The sequence below is a fragment of the Apostichopus japonicus genome, chromosome 23, assembly GCF_037975245.1.
Source record: "Apostichopus japonicus isolate 1M-3 chromosome 23, ASM3797524v1, whole genome shotgun sequence".
NCBI lineage: Eukaryota > Metazoa > Echinodermata > Holothuroidea > Aspidochirotida > Stichopodidae > Apostichopus > Apostichopus japonicus.
Genome location: NC_092583.1, coordinates 5,083,520 through 5,100,151, shown reverse-complemented (window position 1 = coordinate 5,100,151; position 16,632 = coordinate 5,083,520). Strand labels below are relative to the sequence as shown.

Below are 16,632 nucleotides of genomic sequence, written 5' to 3'. Positions count from 1 at the left end.
AACACTGAGACCTGTGGACCTGTGGTCAGCATCTCAGAATTACTGGGGAAAAAAAATGATTGGAAGGCTTTTATAGTTTAAAGTATAAAGATTCTCTATGCAAATTGTCAATGTCAAATGCATGAAGAGGCAATATCTTATAATTCGCCACTTTTTTCGGTGGCCTCATGTTTTTAAACATGTTAATTTTTCTACAGAGTAAAAACAGAGATCAAGAGGGTGGTGGGTTATGAATAAATCACTGGACTTTATGTCTCTATCCTCTATCGACTCATATCCTCTACGCCAGGGGTTCCCTAATTGGGGTGCATGAACCCCCAGGGGGTGCGAGAGTCCATCCCAGGGGTTTGTGAGACGTTTCTGAAAGTCAAAACTAGAGTACTTTTTGTTGAACTAAAATCTGATATATCATATCATTTAGTAATGTACAAAAGCCGTACCTATCGACAGACTCTTTCGCATTCCATACGCATATGTTGCCATAGGAGTACCGTACTGTGCATGTAATACTTGATCTTTGACGAAGCACTGTTATGCCTATTATAATAAAATAATGACTCAGATCGTGTCTCGAAAAGGTGGGGGTGTGTGGACAACTCTGGTAAAGTTAGGGAAATCCTGCTCTACGGCAAGATTTTTTTTAGGACATCTGATCTTCGGATTTGCAAAGTTGAACAAATACTAGAACTGGTTTGGTGTCATGCAATTACTGTAGAAAATAAGGAGTGGCACACTATAACTGTGTTATATCTCAGTCTGTGACTTCCCTAAACGAATGAGACCATTGTGTTTGGTGTGGATATGAGTAATTAGCTCCACTGTGCATGGAACGCCAGTGCTCCACCACACATGGAATAATGGTAAAAATTATTTTTGGCTGAAGGTTTGACACCATTATTAAATACATTCCAGACATGAAACATAGTTCAATATTGGATTTCTTGAAAAACAAAGAATTACACAAACATTCCCTGCAATAAATAATTTGTTAAATCACCACTAAATGTCTTTCTTCTTTCATGCTTTAAAGATACAAATTTCAAATAGCTGTACAATTGTTCATGAAAACTTTGATACCTCCAGTTGGCTGACTTTGTTGTTGGTAGGTATCTTGGGAGTGATGGTGGTCACTACAATGGGGATGTTCCTTGAAACCTGTTATACTTGGTACATTTCTTACAGTTGACAAGGTTCTCTGTAATTGGAATTTCATCATAATGAAATCTTCTGTAGTGATATTGTGACTAATTGAGTTAGACATTATATATTTAAGACAAACTAAAATATTTTCAGCTGAATTGTCATAATGACATCATCTGTTCTGCTGTTGCCATATGCATGCATTCACAAAATATGAAAACTTTATACTGTATCTTCGCCATACAAAATGATATGGGCATGTAGGTTTCACATGAATTTGGAAAAGAATTCCAGCATTTCTATCAAACAATCAATTTCAGCCACCAGAATATCCCTTTAAGTCTGAAGTAACTGTGACAGGAGAGAAGATTAACATTCCATCATCAGCAGTCAGAACACTCAATGAAGCTGGTTCAATTTACATTTGATATTTACATGTATTCATGTATGTAAATAGAGATGTCATACTTCAGCCAGTCCTCACGTGACAGTATTTCTCAGAGAACCGTTTTGAACACAGTTTAATATGTCGAGCAATGTCATCATACATGATACAGCCCAAGGAATGACGTATCTTGTGGACCGGGAAAATCCTTTGGTTAGGATTCATCCCAAGGGTTAACCCTAACCCGAGAAATACTACATCACATGTAGTATCACACAATACCGTACTTCTTGAGGCAATGCAACTTGACACATTATAACTTGTCTTGAGAGATGAAAACAATTTGAGGTCTTGGTGCATACATTAATAGCTATTGAATATTCATGATCTTGCTCATAAACCGGGTGTTGCCGTATTCTTGCTTGCCAATAGGAACACGATGGAAGCGGTGTGCGATGGCACTGGATGCCAGACAGCCAGTGCAAGGAGTGCTATGAATGTGGAGAGAAATTTACCACTTTTAGAAGAAGACATCACTGCAGAGTATGCGGACAAGTCTTTTGTCATTCATGCTGCAACCAGGAGGTCGCTTCAAATACCATCGGCCTTAACGGTAAGGAAATATTCTCGTATGTGTTCGGCACATAACACCCACTTTTGAGTTGTAGAGACAAATACTAGTGTCAATAGAGTCCATAATCTGAAGTACAGTATTTATGAATTAAATATGCAACAAGAAATTGCCGTCAAATTTTTAAATACTAGCTGAGCTCTTCCTACTGTTCTTACCATGCAGGTTTTTCTTGGAATTTTAAGTAACAGCTTAAAATGAGTAAAAACACTTCAGGGTGGAGCAGGAGAAGGAGGGTAAAGGGGAGGGCTGGGAGTAACAGAAGAAACTGTGTCAGGGTCAGTGAAATTAGTATTGCATGCATTATCCGTGTCGGGCGGAAACAGTGATATCAGTCTGATATTGGCATCAGTAAAGTTTGTGCCATTAATCGATAGGTCCCAACCTGTATCGATTTTTCAAAATAAACATACTTTTGTCAGAGTTAAGTCGTTGAGTGAATGCTTGTTTAAGGTGGAGCATTATTTGATAATCAGTAGCCTTTCTTGCATATTTTGTAGTAATTTTGATGACTGTTTACTCTGATTATTCAGAAACTGCTTATCACAGTGATTTAGCCAAATTGGATATTTACAAGGTTTTAGTTAGTAAGGAAATGAGCTAAGATGTTGTTTACCTTATTATGGTTTTGGTACACAATTCTGTGCTGAATGTAAACAAACAAACAGACAATCACAAACACAAACAAACTTAATGGAATTCTGTTGATCAAGGCCTGAACTTAACATAATGTTTCTAAGATGTCATAAAAGTCCATGTTTTTGAGTCATACATGCTTCCTTGAGCATAATAGTGTACATACTTGATTTATGTGATCTGTGACTGTTCCACCTGCAATCACAAGTCTTTCCTCTCTTTCGTTTTAAAACTCTATGAATCATGGTGGTTTAATAACAAACCAAAACAGTGACTTGTGATTTTGGTGTGATATGAAAATAGAATTTGAAAACAACAAGCTGTCAAACTTGGTCAATCCTTCTCAACCACAGGATACTATGGGTCTGAATTAAGAATTGCAAGAAACATGAAATAGGGTATTGATAAAGTCCTAAAAATTGATTGTATAGCACATTCCATGAATAGAATTTGTAGTTTCATTGGAAGCTGAAATTTGAGAATAATGACTTTTTCTTATACAAAGGAATGTGGCAACGCATAACTCCATACCTGCAACATAGTACAGAACAGAGTCTGGAAGTGACTATGTCATATTGAGTGCCTTTGAAAAGAGAATTTCATTATATAAACTTTATGACACCTTACATGCATAGAGTGTACAAAACTAGTGCAATTTACATGTTTAGATTGCTTTATGAGAAGGTATAACTCAGATTTAAAGGTGTAGTGCCTCCCACAAATAGCACTTTCACATTGCTGTATCTTTTTTAAGTGCCAAATTCTTATGTCTTGAACCAAAACAAACTTTGTAAGATACTGTAATCACGGGCGAAAGAATCTTGGGCCAGGGATCCGTAACTTACCAAAGTGCTCACTTTGGAACACTGTGAACTATTTACCAGTCCTGAGCTATTGTGCCCAGACAATCCACAACTCTTGGACCCAGTATTTTTAATCAAGACAAAAGTGAACATAATTATGTAAATAATACGGTCTGCAACCTTGTTGCTGCTTGATATCTTAACAAGTAGACTAGAAAATGCCAAATAGCACTGGTGTAATAGAGTGGCCTCTGGATTCACCTTAACAGTAAGTAGCTCTCGTTCTTGAAAACCTTAATTTCATCACAAACATTGAAAGTTTAGATTTTCTTTTCCTTCAAAAAAATCTTTTCAGAAGGGAAACAAAAACATAATTTGATTTGATAATGGTATGATATGATATAGTGTATACATTATAAAACATGCCCCACAAAAAGTACGTGATTTTTCATAGCAATACACAGACTGAATATTTCCTATAAAATACAACGTATAAAATACAACACCTAATTCCCTCAACATTTTCTCCAGAAATGGCTTCCAACTAGCTTGATGGTTTTGTAAAAACATTTATAAATGTATTTTAGATCCTCCTGCAAGCTGGAACTTGCGCCTCATTGGCTTATCAAAGCCGCAAGCTGACCGAAGTCAGGCTTAGATTCATATTTTAACGTCCATGATTATGAATTGTCAACAACTCTGTAACTGGACGACATACATTAATCTTGGAGTTACTCGAACCAGGAACCCGGGGAAATATATTGTAATATAAATTCCAACACATGTATAAGAAAGTTATCAGAAACAGAAACAGGGAAATTGTGACTGAATTTTGCTATAGTAAATATGTTAACTGTACTGATGTGCCCACACAGTGTTGTTTCCAGACTGACAGGAAATGTGTTAAGTAAACAAGGAAATTGAATAGTAAAACTTTGTTTACTGTCGGCTGAAAGCACACAAGGATATATCCAGCCTGCTTTATGAGCTATCTCCATGGTGTGTAGGAGTACCGCATTGTGTAAAAGAAGCCTATTGTTTTTTGGTGGAGGGCAAAGGTCATTTGGCTTCACCAGGGGTCAAATTGTGAAAAACCTTGTAATCACGATATCTCAACACTAGGAGCTTTGGGCTGACCTCTAATTTAGGGTGTAAATGTACCACATTGAGTTAAAGAAGCTGATTGTTTTTGGTGGCGGTCAAAGGTCATTTGGGGTCATTAGAGGTCAAATCGAGAAACCTCGTAAACATGTACACCCTCACTTTACATTACGTCAGATTCACGAAGAAAACTGCTCATGTTACATCATCGAAACCACAATGCATATTTGCATTCTGGTTTTTGGATGCTTTCATCAATGAGGTTAATATTACTAAAACAAGGAAGAATTGGTTGCTAAATAATTCTGCCTCTAAAATCACTTGATCTGCTAGGTTTTCTTGACACGGAGAAATGGAAATTTAGTACAAATTATTCTCAGAATTTATCTGAAACTACATGTCTAGTTTAAAGTAGCTGGTTGCTATTCATAATCTCATCTTACTTCTCACAAGGTTTGCTTTTATCACTACAGTAACTACTTTTCTCTGCAAATTGGCTGATTTTCCCCTTATTGTAAAAAATTGCTTCTGACCGGATTCTGATATGCAAAATAGGCTAGGCTATGTTTATCTGCTAAGTTACTAGTATGGGGTTTGGACAGTGTTGATGTTTCCTTTGAAAACTATCACACTGTCAAGACTTTCATTATGAATGTAATGTACAGTATGTATGTATGTATGTATTTTTGATCCTCCTGCAAGCAGGAACTCATGAAGAAGCCATCATTAGCTTATCAAAGCCGCAAGCTGACCGAAGTCAGTCTCTTAGATTCATATTTTAACGTCCATGATTGAATTGTCAATTGTCAGCAACTCTGTAACTGGACGACATACATTAACTTTGGGGTGACTCAAACTCGGGACCCTTTGATTGAAAGGCACCGGCAATCCCTGAGCTTACACTCCCTAGAGACTTTCATTATTAATGTAATGTAAGTTCAAGAGACTTAAACAAGCATGCACGCACGATTCTAGCCATTTTGTTGGAGATTAGAATTATGCTGCAAATTGAACAAGCTGCTTTAATTACATGATTCTGCTGAATGTGCTGGTCTCAAAGTGTTACCAGATGCATTTCAATCATGTGTTGAACTTTATCATTATTAAATGCCCGTTGAAGCCTTTGTTTTGTGCACAGACATTTTTTAAATGTAAACTGTTTCATCGATGACTGTTCAAACTACGCTTTGTTTAGTGGAACTTCCCTGTGTGAGATGGCTGAACATCATTATCTGGTTCATTAGAGCTTTCACTAAATTAGTTTCAATTGCAGGATTGAAGTTAAATCCCAGCTTTTTATGACTTGGCCAAGTTTTCCTTTCAGTATTTTGTTTTCAGTGATTTTGTTGTGTCGCTTTGTCACTTGATTGCAAATAGTCTTAATACAACAGTGGTTGTTTTTCAAAGAAGCTCAGCTTTGGTCTTTTTATTGAAAACAAAATGAAAAACATTAGGACAAAATGTACATTTTCACATTAAATGGTCAAAAGTTTACAAGCATTGTAAGTGGAACTAAATGAAAGCTGGAATGCTGCTTTAAAGTAGCTCAGGTCATATTTTTGTTATAGTTAATGTTGTACAGTTATCTATATTATAACATGAGCATACCGTATGTTCCACAGTGTGATTGCTTTTAAATTTCCAACAAAAAACCTGCAATTGAAAATTAAATGAAACCATTGGAATGTTGTAAGGAAGGTTTTTGCTTGAAATGGTCAATTGTGTACAAGCATTGTAAGTGTGATGGTTGAACTAAATGAATTAGTTCTTGTTATGTCAATGTTGTATACTGTAGTTCTCCTTCAGGTGTACTACATGCTTCTTAGTGTGATTTTTGAATATTAATGAAACCTGAAATACTCCTTTAAATGAGTTTATCATTAGTTCTGCTTATTCAGTGTTATGTACAAGCCTGTAATACATCTACTTGAATTAATCTAATTTATATTACTAATTGAATAAAGCTGTGTGCTGAGTATTGTGAAAAATGACCTAAATATTGTAAAATCATTTTCTGGAAATTTTGGCCAAGGTATCTGAGATATAATTATGTATTAGTCAGTTAATACTTCTGCATCCTGGACATGTAGCCGATGTATGTCCAAAAAACCTACCTATTTGTTAAGTTGTAATGATGACAATAAATAGATTATGTGTATGCAGAGAGTAAGTGCTCCATATATTTGATCAGTCCTAAGCTACCTAGCCATTGTGTGGCCATATATCAGTCTCACAAAAAAACGTTGCTAAGAAATGCCCATAAATATAGCAGATGGTAGATATTTAAATAATTTCATGACTTTCTACAATATAAACTAAAACACTTTAGAACATGTGTCAGCAAGGTAGACCCCTGGACACAAACCCATTCACTGTGAGTGAATCTGATATAATATAAGATCCATTCCCAATGATACATTGGGACTGTTGTAAACCATGATATAATGACTTTGTGTTGTCTCAGTATCATTCACTGTGAGTGAGTCTGATATAAAATAAGTTCCAGTCCCAATGATACATTGGGACTGTTACCATGATATAATGACTTGTGTGGTGTCTAGTACAATATCATTCACTGTGAGTGAGTCTGATGTAATATAAGATCCAGTCTGTTGTATACCATGATATAATGAATGTGTGTTGTCTAGTGCAGTATCATTCACTGTGAGTGAGTCTGATATAAAATCTGTTCCAGTCCCAATGATACATTGGGACTGCTACCATGATATAATGACTGTGTGGTGTCTAGTACAATATCATTCACTGTGAGTGAGTCTGATATAATATGAGATCCAGTCTGTTGTATACCATGATATAATGACTGTGTGGTGTCTAGTGCAGTATCATACTGTGAGTGAGTCCGATATAATATAAGATCCAGTCCCAATGTTGTGGTGTCTAGTGCAGTATCATTCACTGTGAGTGAGTCTGATATAATATAAGATCCAGTCCCAATGTTGTGGTGTCTAGTGCAGTATCATTCACTGTGAGTGAATCTGATATAATATAAGATCCAGTCCCAATGATACATTGGGATTGTTGTACACCATGATATAATGACTGTGTGGTGTCTAGTACAATATCATTCACTGTGAGTGAGTCTGATATAATATGAGATCCAGTCTGTTGTATACCATGATATAATGAATGTGTGGTGTCTAGTGCAGTATCATTCACTGTGAGTCCAATATAATATAAGATCCAGTCCCAATGTTGTGGTGTCTAGTGCAGTATCATTCACTGTGAGTGAGTCTGATATAATATAAGATCCAGTCCCAATGATACATTGAGACTGTTGTACACCATGATATAATGAATGTGTGGTGTCTAGTGCAGTATCATTCACTGTGAGTGAGTCCGATATAATATAAGATCCAGTCCCAATGTTGTGGTGTCTAGTGCAGTATCATTCACTGTGAGTGAATCTGATATAATATAAGATCCAGTCCCAATGATACATTGGGATTGTTGTACACCATGATATAATGACTGTGTGGTGTCTAGTACAATATCATTCACTGTGAGTGAGTCTGATATAATATGAGATCCAGTCTGTTGTATACCATGATATAATGAATGTGTGGTGTCTAGTGCAGTATCATTCACTGTGAGTGAATCTGATATAATATAAGATCCAGTCCCAATGATACATTGGGATTGTTGTACACCATGATATAATGACTGTGTGGTGTCTAGTACAATATCATTCACTGTGAGTGAGTCTGATATAATATGAGATCCAGTCTGTTGTATACCATGATATAATGAATGTGTGGTGTCTAGTGCAGTATCATTCACTGTGAGTCCAATATAATATAAGATCCAGTCCCAATGTTGTGGTGTCTAGTGCAGTATCATTCACTGTGAGTGAGTCTGATATAATATAAGATCCAGTCCCAATGATACATTGAGACTGTTGTACACCATGATATAATGAATGTGTGGTGTCTAGTGCAGTATCATTCACTGTGAGTGAGTCCGATATAATATAAGATCCAGTCCCAATGTTGTGGTGTCTAGTGCAGTATCATTCACTGTGAGTGAATCTGATATAATATAAGATCCAGTCCCAATGATACATTGGGATTGTTGTACACCATGATATAATGACTGTGTGGTGTCTAGTACAATATCATTCACTGTGAGTGAGTCTGATATAATATGAGATCCAGTCTGTTGTATACCATGATATAATGAATGTGTGGTGTCTAGTGCAGTATCATTCACTGTGAGTGAGTCTGATATAATATAAGATCGAGTCCCAATGATACATTGAGACTGTTGTACACCATGATATAATGACTGTGTGGTGTCTAGTGCAGTATCATTCACTGTGAGTGAGTCTGATATAATATAAGATCCAGTCCCAATGTTGTGGTGTCTAGTGCGTATCATTCATTGTGAGTAAGTCTGATGTAATATAAGATCCAGTCCCAATGATACATTGAGACTGTTGTACTCCATGATATAATGACTTTGTGTTGTCTCAGTATCATTCACTGTGAGTAAGTCTGATGTAATATAAGATCCAGTCCCAATGATACATTGAGACTGTTGTACACCATGATATAATGAATGTGTGGTGTCTAGTGCAGTATCATTCACTGTGAGTGAGTCTGATGTAATATAAGATCCAATCCCAATGATACATTGGGATTGTTGTAAACCATGATATAATGACCGTGTTGTCTAGTGCAGAATCATGATTCCCTTGAAATGTGAAGAGATGATCGGTTGGAACTAAACTATGGTCGTAAGACAACCTGCTACTTCAGAAGAATTTGATTTTGTTATGTACAGTAAATCATGTTGATAGTCTTAATTTTATTCATTGACAGAGGGCGAGCGAGTCTGCAGTTACTGTGACAAGGTTCTAAGGAGCTATACCAACCCAGAGGATGCCTCGGAAGATCTCAATGCTCTTCAAGAGGATCTAAATTCGGTTAATCAGAGTGAAAGTTCTAGTCAGACCGAGGTGACTCTGAGGAAGTCCCTGACAGGTATTACCGACGAAGAACGGAGACAAAGGTATGTCACATCTACATATATGCATCCCCTGTTGTTTATAAAGCGTTTCCACTTTTGGCATTTTCTACTTTCTGTTTGCTTTTCTACATTATCTATCAAGCAATAGATTTTGTTAAAGACTGATTTATATGTTGCAGTGTACAAATTCATGATAATTTTTGGCTTGATACTTCATTTGAAAGTACTGATATACTGCCACCCCCCCCTCTCCCCTCACAATAATGAACTTTATATGGCTTGGGGTTTCTTGATTGAACAATGCATCGTTACATTATTCCTAAAGACTTGTTCATAACTTAAGGATATCCTCACTTCCTTACCATTCCATGTTGCAATTGCTTTGCATATCTGTCTTCAGAGTACAGCTGATAGTTTAGAAATGCTGCCACCCATATTAGCATCTGTGCATTTGGACACAAATTCCAACATGTGTGGGCAAAGCTTGAAATTGTGTCAACCTTTTACAAATATTGGTTACATATTGCTTAAAATTAGCTCACCTGCATTGATTAAAACAAAATGGAGGAAGGCTAGTTTATCATAAATTCTAATAGAGTGTAATACTGACTCAAAAGTAAATAGTTGGCACAAAAGAAAAGTGGGGACTTGACCTTAAGTTTGGCATACTAATTCACATTATGTCCCTTGTCTTCCCTTGTCAGTCACTTTTCAGATTAATAATAGTTTTGTTAATCTGCTTTCCCCCTCAAACCTTTTAATCTATCGATTTGTTCAGTTGGTGTAAAAATTATAAAATGGCCTCAAATCATATTAAAATCTGTAAGACTAATACTACTTTCCGTAAACAATTGAAAGAACAAAATTTGTTACTTTGTCATACATGTATTAGATTTTAGATTTACTTTGTTCCTCGCTTACCTGTCTCCCCACAACCTCATTCTACTGTGCCTAGAATGCTAACACTCCTAACACTCTTCTTTTGTTCATTATTTGTTTTATTCTTTTCTGTTCCCCTTGTGTGTATTGCTTTATCTTTTACACTTAATACTGTAAAGCGGGGCTGACAGTAGAAGCATCAAACTTTCTTCAGCTTCCGTCCACTTTTTCTATCAGTACTTGTTCTATCCTCCTTGTTTTGTACATAAATGGAAATATTACTGAACTCGTCTGTAATGATATCGTGTGCTACATTAACTTCCAATAGCTTTTTCTCACACTTTCATTCAAATCTTTCCCAATTTTAGAACAGGAAGTTTGTTGGAGCTGGATCCATCTGACCCCAATCCATTTGAAGCCACCGGTACTTCTTACAATGGTATCCCAGATACCTTGGACAGTGAGTGGCAACTGTTGGTGCAGGTAAGTTGTGGACATGGTGGGCTTGCGCTATGCTTCCATGGAAGATGAGAATTTCTGCGGTAAAGTTCCATCTTGGAAATTGAGACTGTCTAGATGTAAGAGGGAAGTGGGAATGATATATGCAAATTGCCATAGGTAGAAAGTTAAAAATGTATCATGAGACATCAACCCAACCATCGTTATTGATCTTTGGGATAGAGGTGACTGTCATTAATAAGTCACCCTCCCCCTCCCTCATGCCTCATCCCCACCAGCCTCCTCAGCCATGAGACACAAACCCAACCATTTGTTATAGGTCTATGTGCTAGAGATAACAGACAAGAACAAGTTACCCCCCCCCCCTCCATCCCACCTCATCTCCACCAGCCCCCTCATCCATGAGACAAAAACTCAACCATCATTATAGGTCTATGTGCTAGAGAGAACTGACAAGAATAAGTCACCCCTCCCCTCTCCATCCCACCTCATCCCCACCAGCCTCCTCAGCCATGAGACACAAACCCAACCATTTATTATAGCTCTGTGTGCTAGAGATAACTGTCATTAACAAGTCACCCCTCCCCCCTCCATCCCACCTCATCCCCACCAGCCTCCTCAGCCATGAGACACAAACTCAACCATCATTATAGGTCTGTGTGCTAGAGATAACTGTCATTAACAAGTCACCCCTCCCCCTCCATCCCACCTCATCCCCACCAGCCTCCTCAGCCATGAGACACAAACTCAACCATCATTATAGGTCTGTGTGCTAGAGATAACTGTCATTAACACCTTCCCGAAACAGCTAAGAAGCATCTCATTTGGTATATATGACAGATTTCATGATCCGTTGTATGCAACTGTAACCAGAGTGTGGTGGTACTAAAAATGTACTCTTTCAGTCGCAACAGAATTGATTAACCGAGGGATGGCACAGGCCTAGAATATCAAGACAGAATATAACATCCATAGTCTGTGAAGGACTTAAAAAATACTGTTGCCAAGGGAACTTGCAAGGAATAGGACACAGGGCTCGAACAGAATAGATGACAAATAAATGTTGGTGTAATCTAATGGTAAAGGTATTGTATTAAGGCAATTAGGGCTCAATGTGGTTCCAACACAAAATAATACATCAATAGCAGCGCCAATTGTCAAGTTGATCCAATCACAATAAAAGTATAGGACAGTTAATTTAATTAATTAAGAACTTCAGGCTCATTTTGTCAGCAAATCAGGATAATACAGGCTCTGAAACAGAATATGGTGAACAGAATGGTCTTCAAAGATTAGACTTTCTTGTGAAACTAATCAGCTTGCCTGTCCATTATATTTGCTTAATTTTTCAAAGGAAGAACTTGGATACAGAGAATTAAACAAATGATGTAGATAAAAGGATTATTATATCATTTTATGTGAAGCATTACTCAATGATACAGAAAGTTACAAGAAATTGGGAAAATAGTGAGATATATTGAAAGTTAACCATTTCCATTTTTGCTGTTTTCAAATCTAAGTAGGGCTGCTCTAATTTGCATAATTAAATGGCAGTTTGCGGTAGTCTCTTTCCTGTCAGAGAGAGATATGATGTAAGAATTTTATGCTTATGTTAGATTTTAATCAGAGATGTTCAAGGTGAACATTAACACTATCTTTTATGGAATGGAATGGATATTTCTTTTTTTTCCTTAATGCTGCTTGCTTTATGGAATAATTTTTTTTTCTTTGTGTGTTTTTTCTTAATGCTGCTTGCTATATGGAAAGGATTTTGATTGTTGTTTTGTTTTTGCTTAATGCTGTTTGATACCTAAATTAAGGTCATAACAGGTTGAGTTCATTACCTTGACCAGTCAAGTTCATTTGAAATAATGAAGGAAAAGTTAAACCTTTTGAAATCCTTGACTTTTCACTTTTCAGTTGTAGTTTGTTCTCTTATGAAGAAGTGTCAACATGACAAACTGCTCATACCAAAAGTAATTAAATTTACACACTAACTAACCTAATTAATTAAAAAATTGTCTTACTTGATCTATTGCAATATTATTTTAAGTATTACTCAGAAGGTTTGTTGACAAATGAAATAAAGGCTAATTTGATCAGTGGAAGTGTTTGCATAATACAGAAGTATTATCCCGCTTTGCAAGTACGTGAGCACAGGTAATAACATGAGCTACGTGCAATAAATTCAGTACATGAGCACAATTTGCTATTAAACATGAGCTGGTTGCAATAAAGTCACTACAAATGATAGCACTTGTAAATTGTCAAATCAAATTTTCTTTCATATTCATGTATAATGGAAGCCATTTTCCTGCCTTAAGCCTTTTTGGGTACTTGGAAAAATAAAATTCTGTTTTTCTATTTCTGCTTAGGATTCTGCTCAGTTACGACTTCTTTGGCGTTTGGTTCAACACCCATCCAATGGCATCGCTCCTCAGACTCATCGTCATCGTCTGAGAACTTACCCCAACTGCATTGTGGGTAGTGAACTGGTTGACTGGTTGATGTTAAAGGACAAAGCAACCAACAGGTACCTACAGCTGTATATCACATTAATAATCTCTGCAGTGTCTGGCAGGTTCACTATCTTCAACCATTCAAGTATAGATTACTGAAAGTGTGACAGGCGCATAGCCAAGTGAGGGGGGTGGGGCAAAGAGGGTGACCGCCCTCCTTGAGCATATTGTTTGTATGTTTTTATGATATCGCTATTTCAAAATAGAAACTGCTTAGATGCAACTTACAAGGCCTGGGAAGTGCCATTTCTAGCGATCTGGGAGGCATCTTCGGCCAAGATTTTCTTGTGCGCTCCGCGCCAGCTCATGGTGGTGCTATGCTTAGATACTGTGCCTACAAGCTTCGCCCCTCCCTTGGCAAATTCCTCGCTACGCGCCGAAAGTGTGAGCTGTATATCACATTTATAATCTGCAGTGTCTGGCAGGTTCACTATCTTCAACCATTCAAGTTTAGATTTCCGAAAAGAATTAGCTGTTTTTTAACACCAAAGTTGTGTCAGGAACAAGGAAATAAGCAATAGTTCAAAGGTTTGCAAATGATACAGGCTTATGTTACATTAAGTGTGTGGAGCACACAGTTTTACATTCAGTTACATTATGTTCCATTAAGTTGCGTTGAGAGTGTATGAAGCACACAGTGTTTGTATTGGATTAAACCAGTTTGTAACTCTTACATGGAGCAGTGAAATGTATTAACCACAGACAATCCAGTTATTTGTACATATTACATGTCTTAGTCAAATAAAATAGAAAGTTACAACCCAATACAAAACTGCAGTTGCTAGTGAAGCGCACCGCGGATGGCGGGGGAAATTACCGGATTTAGGGTCCTTCGCTTCAAACTCACAAGCTATCAATGAGGATGCAAGAGTGTTCTTGCGTTGAAACAACGGCTGACAATTTATTACAACTCTACAAAATGATATAATACATACGAATAAATCATGATACATGACAATATAAATGGCTTAATAAACTCTTTAACCTAATTAAAACTCAGGGAAAACCTATACTCAATACTAATGAAATACCAATACAACATCAACACAAATACAATTAAAGAATGAATACCCGCAATACTGTACAAAATGTAAAATGAACATGATGAAATAATCTGCACTTTGAAATAATACAATACGTTTGCCAACAGGCGAGGACTTTTAACACCTCAATAATAGTCAGGGCAGCACATGCCAGCTGCAACCATTATAGGAATTTTCACCTAACTGTTCCTAGACAGTAGGAATTTTCACCTCCTGAACCCACAAACTCTCAAGAGTCTTGTCACTCTACAGCTATCCAAAATGGCTAAGATTCAAGGACAATCTCTGAGACATAAACAACAGTAAACAAATAATGTTCAGAATACAAAATCAGTATATACTCTTTAAACGGCGAGCAGTACAATACTTGACAGGTACAATAATCAACTATCAATACACTTAACTGTCAATTACACTACAGTTTAATAGTACACAATAAATGAAATGGATAACACCCACATGCTTAACGATAAAGACACGCTATGGACCCGTAGGACCAAGGTCCAAAAACATAACCTTACATATGTACTTTGTACAGTAAAGCACAACCTAGGGCAACACTTAAAACTACAATTCAATTAATTAACAATAGGGTACATACAGCATTTATAAACAATATTTATGACATAATCTCTTACTAAACTGGGGTCAGCTCGCTCGGGGAAAAGAAGAAGACTCTACGCTCGCGGCGCGTAAGATCGCGGACATCGAGAAACTCCATTAACGCCAGCTTGCTGTATGTTGGTAGGACCGCCATCTTGGATACCAGTGGCTTCAAGCCTGAAGCCGAAAACCAGAAAAACCTGAGGCATCCTGCCTCTAAGAAGGGGGACATCTCCTCACTGACCACCAGACAGTCCAGATATGGGTATTATTATATATATGGGCAATAAAATTATGAAATACTAAGGGGTTTACGAGGCGAACCCCGGAGCTCTGCAGAGACGCTGCTGGCCATTATCACAGCGTGTACAGAACTGGCACAAACACGTGCAAAAGCTATGTGCACAAAAGCTATTACATAATAACATTTAAATATTCAAAGGGTGCAAACAACAAAATTTCACTTCACTACACTAGAAAGGCTGCACCGTTTGGTAAACAAACCAATTGAAACCCTGTTTCCAAAGCCGGTTTTAGTTACAAAACCGCTTAACTGTGCAGCCATAGCTAAATATTGCCTTTTCTCTATGAAGTCTCTGTATCCAGGCATTTATAATTACTTTGTTTCAAGTGCTGTTTTCATGATCGGTTATTAGATTGACTTTGTTTTTACATGAAAACTGTAAAATGGCAATAAAAGCAATCATTGTTTGAATAGCTTGTGGTTTTTGCTTGAAATATGTATGTATGTATGTATATGTGATCTTCCCGCAAGCAGGAACTCGCGAAAGAAGCCATGGAGGCTTGTAGACTCGCAAGCTGACCGAAGCCAATCTCCCGGCACACATCCATTTAACGTCCATGTCAGGAAGTTGTTATTGAACAACACCCTTGCCAGACGACACACATTGCTGTCGGCGGGGAATCGAACCGGGGATCTCATGACTGGAGTCGCCGGCGTCGAAGCTATACAATCGCCATGAACTAAGATTTTGCTATTTCTATGATGTTGTAAAAAATATATAGGTAGTTGACTTTCAGAAAACTGTGCGATGTGAATCAATCAGAAATTTAAGATGGCTGAAGTGGTCTGAATTAAAAATAGGTTATCAGCTAGTATCAGCACAAATTGTTTCTAATACAAGGAGTTGAAAGTGAAGATAGCACTTTTTGAATAATTAATACTTGACACAAATTTGAACAAGCTTTTGTAAGAGAGGGAAACATTTTGTTGTTGGCTGAGTGTTGCATACATACATATCACCAGGTTTGGTTTAATATTACTAGCCATGTGATTATGGTCAGTACTGTGTCAAATTCTGATCACAGGAATTTCTATTTTTGGTTCAGTTGTTTTAACTCCTTGGAGCAGTTTTTATTCAGCTGAAAGATTTATGAGCAACTGGAATTGCAAAAGGATGACGGCTTGCAATATTTTTAATGATAT

At 37.1% G+C, this 16,632-nt stretch overlaps 1 protein-coding gene across 3 annotated transcripts in view; it reads left to right on the top strand.

Moving 5' to 3' along the window:
• The window catches only part of LOC139964689 (1-phosphatidylinositol 3-phosphate 5-kinase-like), a 147,586-nt gene that overhangs the window by 5,859 nt on the left and 125,095 nt on the right, over window positions 1-16,632 (top strand). For all 3 annotated transcript variants that reach the window (XM_071966520.1, XM_071966518.1, XM_071966519.1), the window contains exons 4-7: window positions 1,958-2,138; window positions 9,535-9,724; window positions 10,930-11,044; window positions 13,396-13,553. In XM_071966520.1, coding sequence (XP_071822621.1) covers window positions 1,958-2,138; window positions 9,535-9,724; window positions 10,930-11,044; window positions 13,396-13,553 — 644 coding nt within the window. The remainder of the gene's footprint in view (window positions 1-1,957; window positions 2,139-9,534; window positions 9,725-10,929; window positions 11,045-13,395; window positions 13,554-16,632) is intronic.